The 26,973-nt window shown below is 41.3% G+C and overlaps 1 protein-coding gene across 1 annotated transcript; it reads right to left on the reverse strand.

Annotated features, from left to right (window-relative positions):
- Window positions 1-1,682: 1,682 nt before the first annotated feature.
- Window positions 1,683-22,758, reverse strand: LOC124282360 (monocarboxylate transporter 13-like). The gene is made up of 4 exons (XM_046718327.1): window positions 22,002-22,758; window positions 7,087-7,230; window positions 4,366-5,100; window positions 1,683-3,324 (listed from the first exon to the last, which is right to left on the reverse strand). The coding sequence occupies exons 1-4, from the start codon at window positions 22,204-22,206 to the stop codon at window positions 3,242-3,244; spliced, it is 1,167 nt and encodes a 388-aa protein (XP_046574283.1). The 5' UTR covers window positions 22,207-22,758; the 3' UTR covers window positions 1,683-3,241.
- Window positions 22,759-26,973: the final 4,215 nt, after the last annotated feature.

The following is a 26,973-nucleotide window of genomic DNA, read 5'->3' on the forward strand; positions in this document are numbered from 1 at the left end:
CCTGATCTCCATCAGGACAATCTGCTCGCTCTACCACAGAGGCAGTCAGACCTCAGGCACACCTGTCTGAATCACTGATATCCATCAGGACAATCTGCCCGCCCTACCACAGAGGCAGTCAAACTATAGGCACACCTGTCTCAATCCCTGATCTCCATCAGGACGATCTGCCCGCTCTACCACAGAGGCCGTCAGACTTCAGGCACACCTGTCTGAATCCCTGATCTCCATCAGGACAATCTGCTCGCCCTACCACAGAGGCAGCCAGACTTCAGGCACAGCTTTCTGAATCCCTGATCTCCATCAGGACGATCTGTTCGCCCTACCACAGAGGCAGTGAGACTTCAGGCACACCTGTCTGAATCCCTGATCTCCATCAGGACGATCTTCTCGCTCTACCACAGAGCAGTCAGACCTCAGGCACACCTGTCTCAATCCCTGATCTCCATCAGGACAATCTGCTCGCTCTATCTGCCCGCCTACCACCACAGAGGCAGTCAGACTTCAGGCACACCTGTCTCAATCCCTGATCTCCATCAGGACAATCTCTGCCCACCACAGAGGCAGTCAGACTTCAGGCACACCTGTCTGAATCCCTGATCTCCATCAGGACAATCTGCCCGCCCTACCACAGAGGCAGTCAGACTTCAGGCACACCTGTCTCAATCCCTGATCTCCATCAGGACAATCTGCCCGCCCTACCACAGAGGCAGTCAGACTTCAGGCACACCTGTCTCAATCACTGATCTCCATCGGGACAATCTGCTCGCTCTACCACAGAGGCAGTCAGACTTCAGGCACACCTGTCTGAATCACTGATCTCCATCAGGACTTTCTGCTCGCTCTACCACAGAGCAGTCAGACCTCAGGCACACCTGTCTGAATCCCTGATCTCCATCAGGACAATCTGCCCGCCCTACCACAGAGGCAGTCAGACTTCAGGCACACCTGTCTGAATCCGTGATCTCCATCAGGGCAATCTGCCCGCCCTACAACAGAGGCAGTCAGGCTTCAGGCACACCTGTCTCAATCCCTGACCTCCATCAGGACGATCTGTTCGCCCTACCACAGAGGCAGTGAGACTTCAGGCAGGCACCTGTCTGAATCCCTGATCTCCATCAGGCTCTACCACAGAGCAGTCACCTCAGGCACACCTCTGAATCCCACCTGTCTGAATCCCTGATCTCCATCAGGACAATCTGCCCGCCCTACCACAGAGGCAGTCAGACTTCAGGCACACCTGTCTCAATCCCTGATCTCCATCAGGACAATCTGCTCGCTCTACCACAGAGGCAGTCAGACTTCAGGCACACCTGTCTCAATCCCTGACCTCCATCAGGACAATCTGCCCGCCCTACCACAGAGGCAGTCAGACTTCAGGCACACCTGTCTGAATCCCTGATCTCCATCAGGACAATCTGCCCGCCCTACCACAGAGGCAGTCAGACTTCAGGCACACCTGTCTCAATCCCTGATCTCCATCAGGACAATCTGCCCGCCCTACCACAGAGGCAGTCAGACTTCAGGCACACCTGTCTCAATCACTGATCTCCATCAGGACAATCTGCTCGCTCTACCACAGAGGCAGTCAGACTTCAGGCACACCTGTCTGAATCACTGATCTCCAGCAGGACAATCTGCTCGCTCTACCACAGAGGCAGTCAGACTTCAGGCACGGTGTATACAGCAAATTTCATTTTTTAATTGGCATTGTTTCAAAATGAACAACAAGAGAACAATTTCATGTAAAGAACGTAAGAAAATAATATATAATATAGTATACTTAAAAAGAGACAAATATCGTGTCATAGTGTTCTCAATGACCTTTTACGAATTGGATACCGAGTCGTTCCATATTCGATGAAACCCTGTCTCACGCACACAGTTACGCACTCAAGGTTAAATTTAAAGCTTTCGGGTGTCGGCCCGATATCTGTGTCCACTTGCAAAAAGCGGTCTAAGTTCTACGATGATCCCATCTCCTGCTATCCCACATAGAACTCAGGCAGGCTTATCGCTTCGATCGCTTTATGCAAGTGGCAGCGGATTCAATTTTCAGTATTGTGATAAAGTCTGAAGCCCCTACCAGGTGTCCACTGCTCTGATATAACATCAATATTGCATAGGGCGGCGTAATCCTACTTACTCACTGAGGGGACATATATCGCATTTAATAGGGTAAACGAAACAAAAGGTGAAAATAAATGCACGTGGACAGAGCAATAACCTGCCAATGCGTCTGCAGTGAAATCAAACAATTTCTTTGTATTAATACCACTTCATGAAGAAGTTCCACAACTTACAACAGGAGTGTCCTCCCTCATGATAAAACTGTAGGATAACAATTCGTGCCAAGTAATTAGTTTGTGAATTACTTCATAATATGTGTTACAGTAGTAAAAGTGATTGTAAACTCTATATTTAGGCATTGACAGTAAAAGGAGATTCCCTAAAATATAACTGAAACTAATAAACAACTACTGTCTGTATTTTGTGATTTGTTAAAGAAATATTTGTTCATGTTATATGTGCATACATTAACAAATGACATAACATAGATATATGAAAGGGATAATGTTGACACCAACAGACTGTAACGGCTTGGACAACATATTCTGAGACAATGTTACAATTCGATATAAACGAACCATTAGCATTTAGGTGAACCACCCATCCTTGCATCGGACGACGTCAGAGATTACCCGAACGGCATGTTCTGTACAGTGTTTCTTTTGGCGGGCACTGAAGGTAATTGTTATCACAATGTTAAGGCCACAGATAGTAAGGAGTTTCTTATAAGGTCATATCACATAATTACTATAGCTCAGTGGTTCACGGTGCAGGTCATGGGTTCGAATCCTAGATTCTATGGTATTATAATCGTGTTCTGTAAGAACAAGTTTCTGCAAAGTGTTTAAGGTTTTGTTGTCATGGAAACACGTCCTGATGGAATGTTTAAATTCGAAGCAGAGAAAACCATCATACGCATACATACATACACACTCGCACCCACACGCAGACACACAACCAACTATTCAGCTGATCAACATTGGCAACAAAAAATGTCCCTTTCAGACAGTTGATGCATTTTCTTCATTTTCCTTCCCAATGTTACCGTCGTCGTCGTCAATGTCAGTGACGACGGGGGCAGTGAGTGGTGATGCGGCGCTGCTTGGTCTACAGTTGACCCTGATGGAGACGCCAGTGTTGAGGGCAACGTCTTTGTATCTCAGGGGGACGATCATGAAGAAAGAGCTGAGAATGAGGGTGATACCCCGGTGAGGAAGGAAGCAAGGTAGTTTCCGGTCATGTCATGGAGGAGACCTGCAACACAACACAAAATGTTTGTTTGTTTGTTTGCTTGTTTGTTTAACTCTGCACTCGGCTATATGGCAGCCGCTAGTAACTATTCGACAACCGGTTGATTTATTCGAGGGACAATCCGTATCGTCGGGGACCGACCAACCAAGTCACGGAGCACAGTCACCTGGACTCCTCCGCCAACGACAAACACGATTGTCTTATGGCGTTGTTAAAGTGTGGGAGGCACGATCACGTTGGCTCAATGATTGTTTACTAGAACGGGGCACGGTTTGAACCAGTGCGGACTGACCGGGGCAAGATTCATTTCAAATTTTACTTCAATCTCTTGTCACCGATCCACTACCTCAGTGGAAAGTCTGAAACCAACATGGGACTAACAGGATATCGGTCAATGCAGGATCCTATCTGAAATCTGAATGCATTAAAAAGAACTTCAAGTAAAAACAGTTTAATCGGAAATAAGATAGTTTCCCGATTAACTGCGCTCAGAGTGAGGGGTGTGACTGATTTGCAGACGCTGCACCAAAAGCTAGTCCCGCGAAGGTAAATGACGAATGGTATAGATGGTTGCACCTGGGTTCCATTCCTCGATTGCAAAACTTTATATGTTGCCAAACCCACTTTCCATTGGTTTTACACATTTGACGTACGCCATTCGGTTCAGGCCGTGATGCACACAAAATCTCAAACGGTGACGCTTGAGGACGATTTCAAAATCATTATTGGCTTTTTGACATATTTTATAGTTATGAAAAAGCATGAAGTTGAGATCATAACAATAACCAATACCAGATTCCCAGTCTTGAAAACCAGTGTCCTGATTGTAAAATGTACAGCAAAACAACTTCAGTGACAGGGAGGCGTCACAGTGACATTAAACACATTGTGACGCAATTTCGTCACATAAGACATAATTTCATCACTGAAACATCTCCTATGACACATTGCTGAGTCTCTCCTGCGGATCCCTTTATGGTTGCTAACTTTGATATTCTATTCAAAACTAAATCTCTCATACTCTCATTTCCTTAACTCACTCACCGGCTAAGGGACCACCAATCATCTGTCCAAACCCGTTGATAAGAGCCAGACATCCATATCCAGTAGCGAACCGCCTCAACCCTAAGATCCGAGCTAGTATAGGTGCAAACAAGGTTCCAATCCCGGCAGTGAAACACCCGAACACAGCTGCTATCGCTATCAGTCCGTCCCACGTCTTGGCCATGGGAGTCAAGGTAACAGCAACACCGGCTATGATAAACGATACGAGGTACAAAAGTATAAGGTTCATTTTAGGGTGTTGTGCAAGAAGTCCCATGGCGAGCCGACCAAACACGTTAGCAAAGCCTATCCCTGATATCAACAGTGTGCTCTTCTCTGTTCCAAGTCCAACGTTCTCGGCATATGCTGCTATGTGGATGTATGTTATAGACAAACCCACACACACTAGGAAGCTGTTAAGACACGCCATCCAGTAACATGGCTTTCGGAATATGCTTGTGTCCATTACATTTCGGGACACCGAGCGCAGTTCCGGTCTTTTGATCGGTCGCATGAGCCCTGCGCAGACGCAGAGGTTTAGACACAAGCCTGCTAGTATCAGCATAGAGCCCTTCCAGGTGAAGTCCTCGACCAAGATGCGGATGAGAGGGGGGAACGCTATCGTGCCAACGCCAACGCCCATGACGGCCATCCCTGTTGCCATGTTGCGACGTCGTTCAAAGTAATAGGTAACGGAGGAGATGGCGGCGAGGTGGGCAATGCCGAACCCGACACCTACACACAAATGAAATTGGTAAAATGTGCCGACATGTGATGAAATGACAAGAGACAAAACAATAACCCATCTTAAGTTTTGGGATGACCCTCCTACATCCATGTACATTGTTTGTAGGATACACCTTGAAAGACTAAATGCAAGAGTACTGTATATTTCATTATAAAATATTCATTTTTCCATGACCCTCCCACGATTCCCTTCACACTTACCTAAATATATATTGGTTAGATTTAGGGAATGATAAGGTTCAACGTTTGAAGGATTGCAATAGATACAATATATTTCAGCAACGATATAGGTTAACATCAACTGTATTCATTTTACTCTCATTTCACTAAACCGTTTGTACAGTTAATTTGGTACAACTGATTCCCTGGCTGTATCGTGTCCAAGTCTGTGAGTCGAGGAAAGTTTCCTATGTATGGCTTGCCCAAGGGGTTGGCAATGAAGTTTTATGGGGTTTTATATCTCTTTTCAAACAGCGCCTATGTGATATTTTCATTCAAGAGTGGTCTATGTCCATTAGAACTTCTAGATATTTAGAATATTATGCCTCTCATAAGTCTTTGCTAGAACCAGAATTGTATATTTTAAATTTTCATGATAAATCTTTGATAAGAGCTTTATGTAAATTAAGAATTGGTTTTCATGATTTCTGTGTAAATAGGGACCGTAAACATGGTATTTCTACAGAATGTAAAAGTGATTTGATCTGTTCTAATTGTAATACAGGCGCTATAGAGGATGAGTTCCATGTCATGTTTGTATGCACCCAGTATCTAAGTTAGCGAAAAAAGAATATGCCATTTCTTTCACACACTGTTATAGATAAACATTCACTGTCAAATTTGTTAAATTCTAAGAATATTATGACCATTAAGTCTGTAGCAATATATCTCAAACATGTTTTTACTGTGCGTAGCCATAAATGTAACCATGTATGAAACCATATGTTCACGTGACTTGCATAGTATTCTGTAACAACAATAATTGTAATGTAGGCCTTAAGGCCAGAATTACTGAATACACTGAATCTGAGTCGAGGAAAAGTCTGGGTAAACGGAGTGATCCAGATAAACTAACTCGGTTGAGCTAGAAAAACCTATTTAAGCAACATAAGTTTGGATGAGCATCATAAGCCTAGATGAGCAAGATAAGCCTTGATGAGCAAGATAAGCGTTGATGAGCAACACACGTCAGGACAAACAAAGTAAGCCTAGACAAGCTTGATATTCCGAGACAAACAAGATAGGTAATAAACGCGAGACCTTCCCAGCTGTTGGCTTTGGGGAGAATACTATTGCTATTGTCAGCTGTACTGATGAACGTGCAGTGAAACTCGTGTATTAATCCTGTGCTGGTCAGCCATGCGTGTGGTCATTGATCCCAACGACTTGCAGGTCTGGTTGGCTATTCCAACATCGGCAGTTTCACTCATAATGATAGTGGGGAAACAGGTTACAATGAAGGTGATGCGGGTCAATATCAGCTTCAGTGTACTGCTGCATGTATAACACAGGATGTGTCAGTGGGGAGGTGTGACTGAAGACAGACAGACAGGCTCAGCAGCGTTAAGGAGTACTGCTTGGGTACAGTCTCACAACCAACTAACGACCAGATCAATTCCTCCGCTCCTACGACAATTAAGGCAGGACAAAGGATGATATTCCATTAAAAAGCTTTAATAAATTCTGGAACTAGAACTAGATCTTGGAACTTGTAATAATTCAGAAGGTCCTTATCGTACTGCCTCCTCTGCTGACTGGGGTGGTGGGGTAGCCTAGTGATCAAAGCGTTCCTATCGTCACGCCGAAGACCCGGGTTCGATTCCCCACAAGTGTACAATGTGTGAAGCCCATTTCTGGTGTCCCCGGCAGCAATATTGCTGGAATATTGCTAAAAGCGGCGTAAAACCATTCTCACTGGAGGCGTGGAGTATATCCTTTTGGCATTTGCCGTACGTGACTTACTAACATACATACCAGCAATGACGCCGAAGGTCAAATACAGGACAATGATGTTTGGGGCAAAGTAACTCAGTATGAGTCCGCTTGATGACGTCAGACCTCCTACAACCATGGTTACTCGACATCCGAGTTTGTTGAGGAGTAAACTGGCAATAGGACCTGTAACAATAGAGGCAATAGTTCAAGTCTGTTTCCTTCCTTAACGTTGGACTAAGAGCCAAACTTTAATACACTCTTTTTCTCTTCTTTGAGTGGCATTTTAGAAGTTGGGAAGTACAATATAGAACTCTTTTCTCACATCGATCATTTCCATGATGACAGACATTTTCCTGAAGATCCTTTGTCAATTCTTATGGTGTAACCGTGTGTCATTGTGTAATATGTGAGTGAGTGAGTTTAGCTCTACGCCGCACTCAGCAATATTCCAGCTATATGGCAGCGCTGTCTGTAAATAATCGAGTTTGCGCCAGACAGCATGAACATCGATCTATGAAATTTGGATACGATGGAGTGTGTGAACCATATGCGAACATGACCACCCGATCCCGTTAATCGCTTCTTACGACACATTATGTTGTGAATATCTAATACCATAAGTAATACTTGAAACAATACCATTAGAAACATTGAGTAGGTTGAATCGAGTTAAAATCTGCACAGATTCATCAAAGACACCATGTCTCATATTTGTTTGTATTTTTTCTTCTCTCCCGAGATATGGCTACGTGCAGTACAAATGAGTGAGGCTGTGTCTTCATCAAGTTAAAATATATAGATATTCACTAAAAACATGGTGTCTTATATTACTTCTCTCCGGAGAGATTGTTATGTGCAGTATGAGCGAGGTGTGGTTGCCGTGTTCCTGTGACATCACGGTGTGTCAGCTTGATATGGGGAGAATTCCTGAACTGATTCAGGTCTACGACAATAGACCTGTTTCTGGCGTGTCCAAGGGACGTAATTATGCACAGCGGATTGCGGCACCTTCGACCCATCGGCCATCTATGTCCCCGTATGCCGTGATAAACGTGTCTCCGTTATCCAAAGTCGACGTTGTTGGCCGCAGGCAAAAGGTATTTAAGGTAGATGAAGGCGACACTGCCTGGACATGTGTTCCCAGATAACGATTCCTTGAATATCGTGTAGGACACCCGGTGTCATCACATCTTAGCCATTTGTTATACATAAAGAGGGAACTTGTAGTTGAGGCACCCCTATATGTGAAGAAAAGTGATCTAGTGAGTCGAAGATGGAGGGTCCAGAGTCTTTTCCTGAGAAAAACATGAGTTTTGTTTTCAGTGAATTGGATGTGTTGATTTCTTAAAGTAACAAGTCGCCGCTCAGCGTCAATGTGGAGTGCTTCTGTCAAACACACAGAGACGTTTCGTTGATTCATTGCTGAAGGTCTGCGTTAATTAATATCGGATGCTGTTGACAACAGGTGCAGATGATTTATATGTATGAGCAACTCGCACTGACAGACAATGTGTGAAGCTTTTGATAAATGTATGTAGTCTGACGCAACTGACGCCTCTGCTGAATATAGAGTTACTGTGTTTTGCTATAAACAATTACAGTACAACCAGAAATTATTGAGAATTTAAAGATTGTATTTTTTTTTTTTAAATTTCACTCATTACTCACGTATTAAATGTGAATATTAGCAGAACATTACTCCAGATTCAAAGACAGGTAAACAGTTAGTATTTTGTCAAGTCACCATGGGCAGCAATGCGGCGGGGCATACTACTGATCAAAGAAGTTAGAAAGTCGTGGTCCATGCTGTCCCAATATCGGACCACCTCTTCTTTCATTTCAGCAATATTTGTCAGATTTTTCTTATTGACACTTTTCTTCATAAGTCCCCAAACATTTTCTACTGGATTTAGATCAGGGCTATAGCTTGGCCAATCTAATAATGTCATATTTTGGGTCCGAAACCAGGCCAGGCCTGTGAATGCTTTGAACGATGTTTTGGGTCGTTGTCCTGCTGGAAAATCCAAAACTATCCATAGAACACGTGAGCAGATGGAAGTAAATGTCCCTCGAGAATATCTGTGTACCGCTCACTGTTCATATTCCCTTCAAATACACAGAGGGGCGTTGCCCCTAACACAGATATGCCACCCCACACGTTAAATTTCGGACTGTACTTTGGGCGCTGATACAAAGGTTTTTCAGTTTGTTTAGTCCAGAATTTCAGTGTATTAGGAAACAGCCACACAGAACTTTCATCTGAGAAAATCACATTGTCCCAGTTAAACTCTCTATGCTGTAAGCACCAGTTCAACCTTCGCTCCTTTTGTTCAGGTTTCATGATCGGTGATGGAATTCCTCGACTTTTCTGCCAACCCATTGCATGCATCTCAGTTCTAATTGTCTTTTTACAGACAGCTACAGTTCCTCTATCAATCATATCTAGCCTTAAGTTTTCTAAACACCTTCGTTTGTTTTTAAAAACAAGAATACCAAGCCGCCTCCTGTCGCCGACAGTCAATTTTCTGGGCCTACCTGTGCCTCCCTGGTGCTCAATGCAATATCCATTTGCAATATTTTCAAAACACGATAAACAGTGGACAAAGGGATGCCTGTTCTACTTGAAATGACTTTAGCTGATCTGATGTCCTTGATATAATACTCTAAAATCAACTTCCTCTTCTCTAAATCATCAATGCTGAGGATCACTGAAGATGTCGTCTGCTAGCAAGTAAACGAGGGGGATAACTCTTCACAAACTAATGAAAAAGGATGTCTCGCTTGAATGAAACCAAGCACTTGATAGCTGGTCACGGTTGTTTATACTATAAATACAATTAAACATATTCCTAAAATTCTCAATAATTTCTGGTCATACTATACATAGATGAATTTTGTCTACGGTGAAGCACTGCTGACACTCAGCGTTAATGTCTGATACCAGAGACACGGAATGTTGGATGTTGTTTATAAATACATACATTGTTTATGACAACGCGGTGTGTATCGCTGTTTCAGTATGCGCATAATAGCATGTGCACTCAGGGTATCTTGCCACAGAAAATAAAGTAAAGATAAAAAAATATCCAATTATTGCAGATCGTTGTCATGGTAACCTTGGAATATTTTCAAATGAAAAATGTTATGAACTTACACTAAAATATTTCAAGTAGCAATAGATATGCCCCAAACCTGATGTTCAAATCAAATTACATCTACGGTTATTTGCTATATAAAGTGACTAAATACAATTACAGGCAGGGGTATCTAAACCATGCTCGTATCTTCTGAAGAATACCTCGGACGACATCAACTCCAGTCCATCATAGCGCAAACACTATGAAATATTCTCATTACTCATTGTATCAATTTCGGTCCGAGGTAGGTCACACTGCACTCTTGGGTTACCGTAGTGCACAACACAGACTGGTTGACCTAAATTCGCGTGAATGTGGCCTGTGTTCTTTTTCCGCTGACTATCCTAGACTACGCAGTATCCGACGACTTAACAGCATATAACAGACGTTAAATGAGTTTTGGAAATGTGTGGGACCCCCGCTGAGACTGCTTCAATCTGTGGCGTTACATCTACATGTTTTAGGTGTGCCCAGTCAGCTGTTGCAAGCTCAACAGTCGTGAGATAGTTCACAGAAGGCGATATGTGAACCCCATTGATACCTATACAGTCGTGTTGTAAGGTAACAAGGTCGTGTTCTACTTGGTTCACAGAGGGAACACAATCCAATCGTGTTCAGAATGTCAATATTGTGACAGGGCCCATTCTTATCAGCTGGCCGAGGTCAAGAAAGGGGGTACCTGGTCCGTGAACAAGGACAATCATGCAGTGTGCTGGAGTGTCGATGTCATTCATCATATGCAGACATTTTGTAAATCAGTTTGCATGTTTAGACACTTGAACTTAGATAGCGTTGAAAATGATAAAATTAAGCTTGTTTCACCTTTTTACATAGTAGCACATATACGTTCTGTTTGTGAAATAATGACGGGAGCCGGTGAGCATTATAGTAGAACATATGCGTTCTGTTTGTGAAATAATGACGGGAGCCGGTGAGCATTATAGTAGCACATATATGTTCTGTTTGTGAAATAATGACGGGAGCCGGTGAGCATTATAGTAGCACATATATGTTCTGTTTGTGAAATAATGACGGGAGCCGGTGAGCATTATAGTAGCACATATACGTTCTGTTTGTGAAATAATGACGGGAGCCGGTGAGCATTATAGTAGCACATATACGTTCTGTTTGTAAAATAATGACGGGAGCCGGTGAGCATTAGAGTAGCACATATACGTTCTGTTTGTAAAATAATGACGTTCTGGGAGCCGGTGAGCCGGTGAGCATTATAGTAGAACATATACGTTCTGTTTGTGAAATAATGACTGTTTGGAGCCGGTGAGCATTATAGTAGCACATATATGTTCTGTTTGTGAAATAATGACGGGAGCCGGTGAGCATTATAGTAGCACATATATGTTCTGTTTGTGAAATAATGACGGGAGCCGGTGAGAATTATAGTAGCACATATATGTTCTGTTTGTAAAATAATGACGGGAGCCGGTGAGCATTATAGTAGCACATATACGTTCTGTTTGTAAAATAATGACGGAGCCGGTGAAATTATAGTAGCACATATACGTTCTGTTTGTAAAATAATGACGGGAGCCGGTGAGAAGCAGTAGCATATATATGTTCTGTTTGTGAAATAATGACGGGAGCCGGTGAGCATTATAGTAGCACATATACGTTCTGTTTGTAAAATAATGACGGAGCCGGTGAGAATTATAGTAGCCGGTGAGAATTATATATATGTTCTGTTTGTGAAATAATGACGGGAGCCGGTGAGCATTATAGTAGCACATATACGTTCTGTTTGTAAAATAATGACGGGAGCCGGTGAGCATTACAGTAGCACATATACGTTCTGTTTGTGAAATAATGACGGGAGCCGGTGAGCATTATAGTAGCACATATATGTTCTGTTTGTGAAATAATGACGGGAGCCGGTGAGCATTATAGTAGCACATATATGTTCTGTTTGTGAAATAATGACGGGAGCCGGTGAGCATTATATTAGCACATATACGTTCCGTTTGTGAAATAATGACGGGAGCCGGTGAGCATTATAGTAGCACATATATGTTCTGTTTGTAAAATAATGACGGGGGCCGGTGAGCATTATAGTAGAACATATACGTTCTGTTTGTGAAATAATGACGGGAGCCGGTGAGCATTATAGTAGAACATATACAATATGTTGAATGTGCTTATCAGAACTGGCACTATTCTCTTCAGAGTGATTCTCTCGCATTTTATAATTCTCATAAGTCTTTGCTTAATTGTGAAAAATATTTGTTAAACATTAGTTCCCATGAGCATAGACGTATATTCACTTTATTTAGAAGTGGATATCTGAGTAAGAAAAATGTCTTTACTAATAACTCCTACATTTGTAAACACTGTAAAGTAATGCTGAATGAAAGACATGTACTGTATGATTGTGTATATTTTGTAACAGAGAGAAAGCGATTCATCCCAAATTGTATTAGTGGTAACCATAATACAGTTTCAAACCTGTGCTAATCAAATAATAACACCTTTCTGTTAAATTTTGCTAAATTTCTTAGACATGTGTTTGAATGTATAAAACTAAAGAAAGTAACTCTGTAGAATCTTATGTTATATTGTACATTTGTACTTTGGGTAATATGGCCTTTCTACAAATAAACATCTTGAGACTTGAATCTTAAATCTTGAATCTTGTTTGTGAAATAATGACGGGAGCCGGTGAGCATTACAGTAGCACATATATGTTCTGTTTGTGAAATAATGACGGGTGCCGGTGAGCCTTATAGTAGCAGAATGGTCATGATGTAATGGTGCCAGTGTGGTGCTGTAATGATGCCAGTTTGGTGTTGTAATGGTGCCAGTGTGGTGTTATAATGATGCTGGTGTGGTGTTATAATGGTGCCAATGTGGTGTTATAATGATGCCAGTGTGGTGTTATAATGATGCCAGTGTGGTGTTATAATGATGCCAGTGTGGTGTTATAATGATGCCAGTGTGGTGTTATAATGATGCCAGTGTGGTGTTATAATGATGCCAGTGTGGTTGTTATAATGATGCCAGTGTGGTGTTATAATGGTGCCAGTGTTGTGTTGTAACGATGCCAGTTTTGTGTTATAATGTTGCCAGTGTGGTGTTATAATGGTGCCAATGTGGTGTTATAATGTTGCCAGTGTGGTGTTGTAATGATGCCAGTGTGGTGTTATAATGATGCCAATGTTGTGTTGTAACGATGCCAGTGTGGTGTTATAATGATGCCAGTGTGGTGTTATAATGGTGCCAGTGTGGTGTTATAATGATGCCAGTGTGGTGTTATAATGATGCCAGTGTGGTGTTATAATGATGCCAGTGTTGTTATAATGATGCCAGTGTGTGGTGTTATAATGATGCCAGTGTGGTGTTATAATGATGCCAGTGTGGTGTTATAATGATGCCAGTGTGGTGTTATAATGATGCCAGTGTGGTTTTATAATGATGCCAGTGTGAGTGTTATAATGATGCCAGTGTGGTGTTATAATGATGCCAGTGTGGTGTTGTAATGATGCCAGTGTGGTGTTATAATGATGCCAGTGTGGTGTTATAATGATGCCAGTGGGTGTTATAATGATGCCAGTGTGATGTTTTAATGGTGATGCCAGTGTGGTGTTGTAATGATGCCAGTGTGGTGTTATAATGGTGCCAGTGTGGTGTTATAATGATGCCAGTGTGGTGTTATAATGATGCCAGTGTGGTTCTATAATGATGCCAGTGTGGTGTTATAATGATGCCAGTGTGGTGTTATAATGATGCCAGTGTGGTGTTGTAATGATGCCAGTGTGGTGTTATAATGATGCCAGTGTGGTGTTATAATGATGCCAGTGTGGTTCTATAATGATGCCAGTGTGATGTTATAATGGTGGCAGTGTTGTGTTGTAACGATGCCAGTGTGGTGTTATAATGATGCCAGTGTGGTGTTATAATAAGTGTGGTGTTATAATGATGCCAGTGTGGTGTTATAATGATGCCAGTGTGGTGTTATAATGGTGCCAGTGTGGTGTTATAATGATGCCAGTGTGGTGTTATAATGATGCCAGTGTGGTGTTATAATGATGCTGGTGTGGTGTTGTAATGTTATAATGATGCCAGTGTGGTGTTTATATGCTGGTGTGGTGTTATAATGATGCCAGTGTGGTGTTATAATGATGCCAGTGTGGTGTTGTAATGATGCTGGTGTGGTGTTATAATGATGCCAGTGTGGTGTTATAATGATGCCAGTGTGGTTCTATAACGATGCCAGTGTGATGTTATAATGGTGGCAGTGTTGTGTTGTAACGATGCCATTGTGGTGTTATAATGTTGCCAGTGTGGTGTTATAATGATGCCAGTGTGGTGTTATAATGATGCCAGTGTGGTGTTATAATGGTGCCAGTGTGGTGTTATAATGGTGCCATTGTGGTGTTATAATGATGCCAGTGTGATGTTATAATGTTGCCATTGTGATGTTATAATGATGCCAGTGTGGTGTTATAATGATGCCAGTGTGGTGTTTTTATGATGCCAGTGTGGTGTTTTTATGATGCAAGTGTGGTGATATAATGACTCCAGTGTGGTTTTTGTAATGGTGCCAGTGTGGTGTTATAATGTTGCCAGTGTGGTGTTATAATGGTGCCATAGTAGTGTTATAATGGTGTTGTAATGATGTTGATATTGCATCATAGTGGTGGTGCTGGAATGCTGTCAGAGTGGTGTAGTGATCTGATGATCGTGGTATTGTGACAGTGTATAATGGTGTTTGCGTGATGTTGTAATGATATCATGGCGGTGTCAGTGTGGTGTAGTGATCTGATGATCGTGGTATTGTGAAAGTGTATAATGGTGTTTGCGTGATGTTGTAATGATATCATGGCGGTGTCAGTGTGGTGTAGTGATCTGATGATCGTGGTATTGTAACAGTGTATAATGGTGATGGTATAATGATGCCAGAGTGGTTCTATAATGATGCCAGTGTGGTGTTATAATGATGCCAGTGTGGTGTTGTAATGATGCCAGTGTGGTGTGCCAGTGTGTTGTTGTAATGATGCCAGTGTGGTGTTATAATGATGCCAGTGTGGTGTTATAATGATGCCAGTGCCAGTGTGATGTTATGTGGTTCTATAATGGTGTGTGAGTAATGGTGCCAGTGTTGTGTTGTAACGATGCCAGTGTGGTGTTATAATGATGCCAGTGTGGTGTTATAATGGTGCCAGTGTTGTGTTTATAACGATGCCATTGTGGTGTTATAATGTTGCCAGTGTGGTGTTATAATGTGCCAGTGTTGTGGTGTTATAATGATGCCAGTGTGGTGTTATAATGATGCCTGCCAGTGTGGTGTTATAATGGTGCCAGTGTGGTGTTATAATGATGCCAGTGTGGTGTTATAATGATGCCAGTGTGGTGTTATAATGATGCCAGTGTGGTGTTATAATGATGCCAGTGTGGTGTTATAATGATGCCAGTGTGGTGTTATAATGATGCCAGTGTGGTGTTATAATGATGCCAGTGTGGTGTTATAATGATGCCAGTGTGGTGTTATAATGATGCCAGTGTGGTGTTATAATGATGCCAGTGTGGTGTTATAATGATGCCAGTGTGGTGTTATAATGGATGCCAGTGTGGTGTTATAATGATGCCAGTGTGGTGTTATAATGATGCCATTGTGTGGTGTTATAATGATGCCAGTGTGGTGTTATAATGATGCCAGTGTGGTGTTATAATGATGCCAGTGTGGTGTTATAATGATGCCAGTGTGGTGTTGTTATAATGTGTGGTGCCAGATGCCGTGGTGTTATAATGATGCCAGTGTGGTGTTATAATGATGCCAGTGTGGTGTTATAATGATGCCAGTGTGGTGTTATAATGATGCCAGTGTGGTGTTATAATGATGCCAGTGTGGTGTTATAATGATGCCAGTGTGGTGTTATAATGATGCCAGTGTGGTGTTATAATGATGCCAGTGTGGTGTTATAATGATGCCAGTGTGGTGTTATAATGATGCCAGTGTGGTGTTATAATGATGCCAGTGTGGTGTTATAATGATGCCAGTGTGGTGTTTTTATGATTAGTGTGGTAATGATGCCAGTGTGGTTTTATAATGGTGCCAGTGTGGTGTTATAATGATGCCAGTGTGGTGTTATAATGGTGCCATAGTAGTGTTATAATGGTGTTGCCATTGCATCATAGTGGTGGTGCTGGAATGCTGTCAGAGTGGTGTAGTGATCTGATGATCGTGGTATTGTGACAGTGTATAATGGTGTTTGCGTGATGTTGTAATGATATCATGGCGGTGTCAGTGTGGTGTAGTGATCTGATGATCGTGGTATTGTGAAAGTGTATAATGGTGTTTGCGTGATGTTGTAATGATATCATGGCGGTGTCAGTGTGGTGTAGTGATCTGATGATCGTGGTATTGTAACAGTGTATAATGGTGATGGTATAATGATGCCAGAGTGGTTCTATAATGATGCCAGTGTGGTGTTATAATGATGCCAGTGTGGTGTTGTAATGATGCTGGTGTGGTGTTATAATGATGCCAGTGTGGTGTTATAATGATGCCAGTGGGGTTCTATAACGATGCCAGTGTGATGTTATAATGGTGGCAGTGTTGTGTTGTAACGATGCCATTGTGGTGTTATAATGTTGCCAGTGTGGTGTTATAATGGTGCCAGTGTGGTGTTATAATGATGCCAGTGTGGTGTTATAATGATGCCAGTGTGGTGTTATAATGTTGCCAGTGTGGTGTTATAATGATGCCAGTGTGGTGTTATAATGATGCTGGTGTGGTGTTATAATGATGCCAGTGTGGTGTTATAATGGTGCCAGTGTGGTGTTATAATGATGCCAGTGTGGTGTTATAATGGTGCCAGTGTGGTGTTGTAATGATGCCAGTGGTGGTGTGGTGTTATAATGATGCCAGTGTGGTGTTGTAATGAATGGTGTGTTGTGTTATAATGATGCCAGTGTGGTGTTATAATGATGCCAGTGTGGTGTTATAATGATGCCATTGTGGTGTTATAATGGTGCCATTGTGGTGTTATAATGATGCCAGTGTGGTGTTATAATGGTGCCAGTGTGGTGTTATAATGATGCCATTGTGGTGTTATAATGATGCCAGTGTGGTGTTATAATGATGCCATTGTGGTGTTATAATGATGCCATTGTGGTGTTATAATGATGCCAGTGTGGTGTTTTTATGATGACAGTGTGGTGTTATAATGGTGCCAGTGTGGTGTTATAATGATGCCAGTGTGGTGTTATAATGGTGCCATTGTGGTGTTATAATGATGCCATTGTGGTGTTATAATGATGCCATTGTGGTGTTATAATGATGCCAGTGTGGTGTTATAATGGTGCCATTGTGGTGTTATAATGGTGCCATTGTGGTGTTATAATGATGCCAGTGTGGTGTTATAATGGTGCCAGTGTGGTGTTATAATGGTGCCAGTGTGGTGTTATAATGATGCCAGTGTGGTGTTATAATGGTGCCATTGTGGTGTTATAATGATGCCAGTGTGGTGTTATAATGATGCCAGTGTGGTGTTTTTATGATGCCAGTGTGGTGTTTTTATGATGCAAGTGTGGTGATATAATGACTCCAGTGTGGTTTTTGTAATGGTGCCAGTGTGGTGTTATAATGTTGCCAGTGTGGTGTTATAATGGTGCCATAGTAGTGTTATAATGGTGTTGTAATGATGTTGATATTGCATCATAGTGGTGGTGCTGGAATGCTGTCAGAGTGGTGTAGTGATCTGATGATCGTGGTATTGTGACAGTGTATAATGGTGTTTGCGTGATGTTGTAATGATATCATGGCGATGTCAGGGTGGTGTAGCGATCTGATGATCGTGGTATTGTGACAGCGTATAATGGTGTTTGCGTGATGTTGTAATGATATCATGGCGGTGTCAGGGTGGTGTAGCGATCTGATGATCGTGGTATTGTGAAAGTGTATAATGGTGTTTGCGTGATGTTGTAATGATATCATGGCGGTGTCAGTGTGGTGTAGTGATCTGATGATCGTGGTATTGTGACAGTGTATAATGGTGTTTGCGTGATGTTGTAATGATATCATGGCGGTGTCAGTGTGGTGTAGTGATCTGATGATCGTGGTATTGTCACAGTGTATAATGGTGTTTGCGTGATGTTGTAATGATATCATGGTGGTGTCTGTGTGGTGTAGTGATCTGATGATCGTGGTATTGTGACAGTGTATAATGGTGTTTGCGTGATGTTGTAATGATATCATTGCGGTGTCAGTGTGGTATAGTGATCTAATGATCGTGGTATTGTGACAGTGTATAATGGTGTTAACGTGATGTTGTAATGATATCATGGCGGTGTCAGTGTGGTGTAGTGATCTAATGATCGTGGTATTGCGACAGTGTATAATGGTGTTTGCGTGATGTTGTAATGATATCATGGCGGTGTCAGGGTGGTGTAGTGATCTGATGATCGTGGTATTGTGACAGTGTATAATGGTGTTTGCGTGATGTTGTAATGATATCATGGCGGTGTCAGGGTGGTGTAGTGATCTAATGATCGTGGTATTGTGACAGTGTATAATGGTGTTTGCGTGATGTTGTAATGATATCATGGCGGTGTCAGTGTGGTGTAGTGATCTAATGATCGTGGTATTGCGACAGTGTATAATGGTGTTTGCGTGATGTTGTAATGATATCATGGCGGTGTCAGGGTGGTGTAGTGATCTGATGATCGTGGTATTGTGACAGTGTATAATGGTGTTTGCGTGATGTTGTAATGTTATCATGGCGGTGTCAGGGTGGTGTAGTGATCTGATGATCGTGGTATTGTGACAGTGTATAATGGTGTTTGCGTGATGTTGTAATGATATCATGGCGGTGTCAGGGTAGTCATATCACGTAACGCCTACCAAAGATTACACGTACGATTGTAGTAAACCACAATTCTATATCAACTCATTAAACAAGTAAAGGCTATCATGACCTACCGATAACGAAAGGTCTACATCACTGCAGCTGCTGGCGGTCACCTGACACTCACACCACTGATAGCACCAATCCAACATTCTGCCAGCAATGCAGCTTCAGATGTTGATTATAGAAACATGTCACAGTGGCCGTTAGTAATGACCATTCTGATCCACCTCAGTCGTAGCTTCATTGCATGAATAGACTACTTTCCACAGTCCTAAAGACAAAGTCGGTATGTTCAATGGGTTCAGTGTTTCCATTTAAACAATGTAGCCTATATCCCACAACTTTAAAGGTGCAATAAAATAACTTCCGAAATCAGTGTTAATTTAGGGTAGTTCTGGATTTTTTGCGAAAGGGTCGAGGGTGGCCTACTGGTTGAACTGTTTGCTCGTCACGCTGTAGTCCCTGGTTGAAAGTATACAATCACTAAAGCCCGGTAACTCCGTTGCCACTGAGTGAGTGAGTGAGTGAGTGAGTGAGTGAGTGATTGATGCTTCAAGTTACATCAGTGCGAGGTACTGGAGTTGAAAGCCTGAAGTAACAGGTCTGATATGTCGAAAGGCTACGAGAGGAAAGCGTGAGGTAACATTTCTGTTGTGTCGAAGTGCAACACACCCACCTGAAGAATCGAACCGGGTCTTCTGTGAAAATGAATAAACTCTTTAACCATAAGGCTACCCTATCGCCCCCTATACTTATAAGCAGTGTGGGCGGTGGGGTAGCCTAGTGGTTAAAGCGTTGGCTCGTCACGCCGAAAACCCGGGTTCGAATCCCCACATGGGTAAAATGTGTGAAGCCCATTTTTGGTGTCCCCCGCCGTGATGTTGCTGGAATATTGCTAAAAGCGGCGTAAAACCAAACTCAGTCAGTCAGTCAGTCAGTATAAGCAGTGTAACTAATATTAAACGGGGAGACGTATTCACTGCTTGCAAAATAACGTATATGAATATTTACAGACCCGAGATAAGCTTTTGAAAGCAGCACATGAATCTCAACAACATTTACTAAGAGTAAACCTGCCCGCTGTACCACAAATTAACATAAAACATATTAAAATAAATTAAATTAACAGTATTAAATGTTTCAGAGTACATAGATTATCCTGTCACTGAACAGTATTTAAACAATTAATAGGTACATGTATTTGGGTGAGAATGATGAGTATGCCTTGCCAGTACTTCATTAGACTTGCACAAGTCTCTCAGGTAAAACATAATAGTTTAAATGGTTATAAATCACAGACTGACATACTGTCCGCTTATCTAGACTTGCCTCTTTAATGGATAGAATTACTATACATCCATGGGCTCAGCATTCAGTACAGCCTTGGAGCAAGGCTAGAGCTTATCATTAGAAGTCATTGCATGGCGCGTTTATGCCTAGGATACTTAAGCGGCGGTATATAGTAATTGACAACCCTTTCCGATAATCACCATTCTGATGCCATTGAAATATATGTACATTTACGTGACTACACTATCAAATTAAGTCTGCATTTACGTACTGTGATGATAGACCGCCATGACTAAATGTCACATATGGGCCCGTTCCCGTCTAAAGGCATCGCAGTGCTACAACTGTTAATAATCACGTTCAATAGCGCAGGCTCAAGGCAGACGTAACGCTAACATCGTCAACGAAGTCGTACACACACGACTAGTCTGTCTTACAGTCTCTGGCCCACATTCTGTTCCCTCCAACCCAGCCCTGTCTGCAATGCGAAAGCTCAAAATAAAAGTCTAAATTTTCCTAAAGTTCAGTCACTATGGGCTCCATTTCAGTTCAAATGAAGTAGTTGTGTCTATCAAAATTATATACAGTATATATATTCCGAGGGCGTCAGTCTAGGTTATGACTGTTGTACGTGTGTGTTCAAAATGGGAATTATGAGCATGTCAGCGCTACTAACGTTTTGGGTTGATCTTAAGATACGATCTGGGAGCGGCCGCATGTCTGTATTAATAGAATAAATGGTGTAACTGTGAAACGGGCGCTACGGATTCTAATTGTGTTCATTGGCGTGATGTTTACTGTCACTGCAACCCTGGCTTAGCATAGACTGACCTCACATAGAGTAACCATGTTAGGAATGTACCCATCCCTCACACTTCACCAGAAATGTGAGTGAGTGAGTGAGTCCCGTCCAACATCTTACTCAGTATATATATATATATATAGGCCACAAAGACATCCGGTGAATTTTTAACATTTTCGACATCAGACTTTCTGTCAAGTTGAGATGAGTAGGAGAATATCCACGAAACTCTCCGTAATTTTAAAATAATTGGCTTCACATTATCTCTGCTGGCGTGTTTAATTGCTGCACACAAATGGTAGTCTTTGTTTACGTAAGTTAGTGTGTACACTAGGTTACATGCGAGATAACATATTAAGGTGTTTCGCCTTTAATCGTTGTATTGGCGAGATCGACACAAATCAGATCACAGACGTTTCAAAGTTACGAGGTGAGGTTAACCATGGTTGACATAGACGGCTAATATCTTTGCACTTATATAGGGATGGGCTTGGCTTTCATGTAGGGGTGGTGCTTGTGTGTTGGGGCGGGGGTTATGTTAAACGTAGGGTGGCTTAAGGATTCGATCACCTGTCGGGATGCAAAACCATATTGGTCATTCTATTGAAAAGACTGACTGACTGAGTATGGTTTTACGCCGCTTTTAGCAATATTCCAGCAACATCACGTCCGGGGGACACCAGAATCTGTTGAAAAGAAAATGAACGATGCCAACGAAAAACGTGTTGGCAGTGCATGTCGTACCTACGACTCATGATGGCGACACTGATGTTGACATTGATACAGATGATGATAATAATTATGCCAGTTACAAAACGTTAATAACATCAACAACAGCAATAACTCTAGCTTCGCTTTACCCACCTGCCGCGAACATCGATGCAGGCATTAGCGAACACGCCCATGCTGTGACTGCTTGCGACGCTTGGAATTCCTCCAGGAAGATCACGTGATATATCCCCGTAGTCCATGAGATGCCAAAACAGATGAAGTGGGCGAAAAAAGAGGCGGCCACGATTACCCACGCCCAGCCGCAGTCGATTTGATCAGGTCGATATTTGAACGCCATTGTTACGCTTGTCCTATGAATGCCAGACACAGAGCTGTTGGCGATGTACAAACACCTGTCACGCTCGCTGTCACGTCGTTGTGTCGTGGTGTTTTCAAACACATGGGGGATGCAGCTTGCTATTATTAGTCAATGACATCGCTTCGCGACCTACAATTTCACCTCAGAATCACTGTTATCATATCACAAACGATCAACACATCTCACGAAAATTGGGTCATGTTGCACAGTGTGAGAGCTCTGGTCGAATGGCTTCAGACCTTTTAACTGTATCTCACGTGGTGTGGAGGAGTTGAAGACAGTTTTATCCATACCGGCCCCTCGTGACCTTCGTCACGGCCCAGAGAAATATATGTACACACTGAAGTGGAACACTGTCTGACCTACCACGTGTTCCGACACGTCGAAGTCCGAGACCGATCAATGGAGATACGGTAGATTAGTCATACATACATACAGTACGACTGCAGAGTCGACCATGACGTTGTGAAGTGCAGGGTAACCAATAGCAGGGGTCGTCGGCGTGAAGCAGCAAAACAGATTTGCACAGCTGGCCTAGTTTTCTGCTGACGCTTAACTAGTGCGGGTTTTCCCGATAGAGGAAAAGAGGCTAAATTAAGTGCTGAAAAGCTCAGGTGATATGCCCTTCTGAAGAGCACTGCCCCATACATTTGCCCCCTCCGCACACAAACACCTCGCCACTAAACTCCACACAAAGGACACTTGCTATATTTTTTGTTGCAGAAAACAGAGTCGAAACAGTACGATGAGCCTTATCCCAACCCAGTCCCACCTGCTATTTTTTTTTAAATTTCAATAAATTCTGACGTACTTCTCAGGTTTGCGTTCATAATCATATATGTTTACTTCGACATTTTCAACAATTAATTGTTACATTTTCGAAAACGTCGAGTGTATTCTTCTTATTTCTAATATATTTTCGTAATTTTGAGTATATCCCTGTTATTTCAGTTCTTTTTCTCAACCCCGCAGAAACGATTTTTCTCATTACTTCGATTATGGTTTTCGTTATTGCAGGTTTATCTTAAAAGTGGCCAATATTTGTTTTTACATAATGTAAAATAAAAATTATGACGAAGTAATTGAACATACGAAAAGATAATGAAAAGGAGAAATACATCGAAATTTTGCAACAATGTTTTTAAAAAAAATTATTATTGAATTAATTAGTAACGAATAGATATTTCGAAATTACTAAAATGTATAAGAAATGTCTTTTTATGTAGTGAGATTTTATGTAGACAAGCAGACAATTGAATTTATAGGAACGAGAAATAAAATACAAGACAATAATTAGAGGAGATGAAATTCAAAAATGAATAATTGAAATAACTTAATTAACTATATAAAAATCTAACAACCTAGTAAACGTTTTGAGAAAACTTCTGAAAATAATTAAAATTACAGGAATGAATAGGAAATGAGGTTATTTTTTAAGCAGTACAAATAACAAGGACATAATTGAAATCACGGGAGATATATTGAAAGATTAGGCTACCAAAGTGGCAAAGTGTGGCTTTCAATGAATATCGTGGAGAGTGTGCATACCAGACTTGCAGGGCTAATACGATGGTATTCAGGATTCCAGGAGAGGGAGAGTTGTTTATCTTCACTATGGGGGTGTCCCTGTTAATGTCCTTGTTTCCGCCTATGTGCAGTCATGATTAGGCGGTTTATGTGTTGTACACACAGAGTGGAGGTTTTTCTGCAGATGCTTTAACTATTAGCCATCTGTTCACTGTCATCTGAAAGAGGAACTGATGCAGAAAGCTGATCGCAGCACTCGAGGAAGATATATTTTCGACTCATCTTTTGGTCACCGTTATAACACTGATTATGTGTCATCATCACCCACGACAGACGTGAGGGCTTCATAATATCAACCACTGGTTTGACTGGTTCAGATTCTATGGTCATTCATTGTCGTGAGTTTACTTTCAGATTTCCAACTGCGGTGCAATATAACAGCCATTGTCTTTTCATTAACAAAGAGATATTTCCGATGTGACGTTAAATATTAACTCACTCACTCATTAACAAAGAACAAAAAATGCGTAGTCAAGACATGAGACTTAATTGTAATTATTTATATGACGCTAAACCTCACTCTTAATCCTGATCACCCCCAGCATTGTACATTGACTTGTCAGCCAGCCTGTTCCACTCTGTCACTTTCATTAATTACTGTGTGATATTTATAGGCTTAACTGGTCAACCCCTTGGCTGTGTCGGCCATCACGGCAAGTAGTGCAGGGCAATGCTACTGTTTCTTTACCTGCCCAGTGTTGTCTCTTCGTCAATCAATATTTTTATTCAGTAGAATGACCACATGGCCTAGAGTACAGTTATCTGAAGTATAGATATATATATATATGTAATCACGTGAAGGATCTTAAACGAAAACAATGTTTCAGGAATATTGCAACGGATTTAAGGGTATTTACTTTTTTTTTATTTAACAGGTTTGTCATTGTATACATATTCTTACCTTGATATGGACATGACAACTTCATTCGTAAACTGGAATGCTTGAACAAGCGAACAAGACATGAAATTCATCCTCGATGCTGTAATCATTACAATTTGTACAAATAATATTAACATTTTCAACATTTTTACTCTTCCTTGCAATATTTACTTTAAAATCGTGTAGAGATATTCTAAATTTACATAGTACTCGTCGGAGGTTTTTATCTTCAACATGTTTTATATAGAATTCTGGCTGTAGAGGGGATGTATCCAAAGTCTTGAAATGAGCTAGATATGTTGAGTTTGAGATTTCATCATGCCATGTTTGAGCATATATATCAGTTAAACGTTGTTTCAGTTGATAAATAAAACTATTTTCATTTCCGACATCCTGGGAAAACCATACATGTGAGAATCCACAAGAAAATAACAGACTAGATATTTTACTGTCAAATATGTGACAGGCAGACTCGAATGATATTGATGAGTATTGCTTGAAGAGACTGTAGATGGGAATGACGGCTTTTCCAGCTTGGGCGGAGAGACTCTGGCAGTTCTTGGTCCATTTCAGTGATGACGAGAATAAAACTCCAAGATAATTATAATGTGTTGTACATTTTACAGGTTTATATTCAAATGTCCAGGATTCATTTTTCGAGATTATGGCAAATTCACTTGAAGTCCCCATTTCTAAACACAACTATGTTTGTGTTTTGCAAATTCACTTCCCCATTTCTTACAGAAGGTTGATACAGAATCAAGTTGTCGTTGTAAACCTATTATATTATAGTATATGAAAACGTCACAACATCGTCTGCAAACAGAAGTAACAGATCCTCAATAGATGGTGATACGAAAATACGATGGTTACAAGTAGTATACATTTCTCTCACAAGTTCATTGATGAAAAAATAAATAACAAGGGACTCAAAATTCATCCCTGTCGAACGCCTGTGTTTGTTGTAAATAATGGTGTCTTCTCATTATTAATTTTTACACATGATTTCACAGAGTCATACATATTATTGAGGATATTGTATAATTTCCCATGGCACCCTTTTAGCAATAACAGGTACAAACGTTTTTTCTTGGAAACAAAATGGAAGGCTTTTTTAAGTCTATAAAGGTGCAGTAGAAACGACCCTTCGATCTTGATAAATATTTGGTAGAGAGTGCTTGAAGAGTAACTATATTGTCAATAGTCGAATACTTTTCACGAAAGCCAGATTGGGATTCTGCAAGAAGTTCGTTTAGCTCCATCCAAGATCTTAATCGTTGTTCAATAATACTAGTGAATACTTTTCCAATAACGTTTAGTAAAGATATTCCACGCTAGTTATTGGGATCATCTCTTCCACCTGACTTATATAATGGTATGATCATTCTGATGTTCCATGCTTCTGGGAAAATACCACAGTTCAAAATGTTATTAAATTGTAGGTTCATATAGGAAAGTATATTTACAATGTCCGCTTTAAAGAAACTCTGCAGCAATCCCATCTTCTCCTGGGGCTTTATTGTTCTTGAGTTGTTCCACAGCCTTTGTGATTTCGTGATTTGTTATTTCGGAAGATAGGTCCGTATTCGATATATTTTCACAGCAATCATCACATTTGTGATTTAGAAGAAAGTCGTTGACTTGCTGATCGAAGTCATTAAAATTATCAGAAAATAACATGGCCCAGAGATTGTGAGACAGACTACATCTAACCCATTCAATCAGTAATACTCTTCACACGACTCTCTCGTTTCTATATGGCTCCTTCACTATTATAAGCTTTGATCTCCAAATTGGACTGTTTAAGAAAGAAACATAATACCCATGTCTCTTATCTGCATCTACACTTCAACCTCCTAACATGCAATATGTGATTGTGTTGAGGCATTTCCTGATATGGAACCTGATTGGTATTTCCATTCAGCACCTGTACAATTTTAATACACTACATCATGGGATGTTGGGAATGTGTTGGAACCGCCGATAGTGATTTGGAGTTTTGAATCGCGTGATTGCTACATCAACACAATTACAGTGGCATGAAGCAAATAATTGTCTCTTCCAACAGCATGTGCTTAAAGTGTCTGCTTAGCGTGGGAGAAAAGCCCTAACTAATGATTTTTTGGTTAAGAGTGTATTACTGGCAACATTGTCCAAATGATCTACAATGATCTATTGATGAAATATTCCTTTGGATGAGAGTTGCACAGTTTACGTGTACTATAGTCTAGCAGAAAACTATTCGTGACGGTGAGTTTTTATTTTCACGAATTATGATT

This window comes from Haliotis rubra, unplaced genomic scaffold, assembly GCF_003918875.1.
Source record: "Haliotis rubra isolate DU_JTF1 unplaced genomic scaffold, ASM391887v1 Scf299, whole genome shotgun sequence".
NCBI classification, from domain to species: Eukaryota; Metazoa; Mollusca; class Gastropoda; order Lepetellida; family Haliotidae; genus Haliotis; species Haliotis rubra.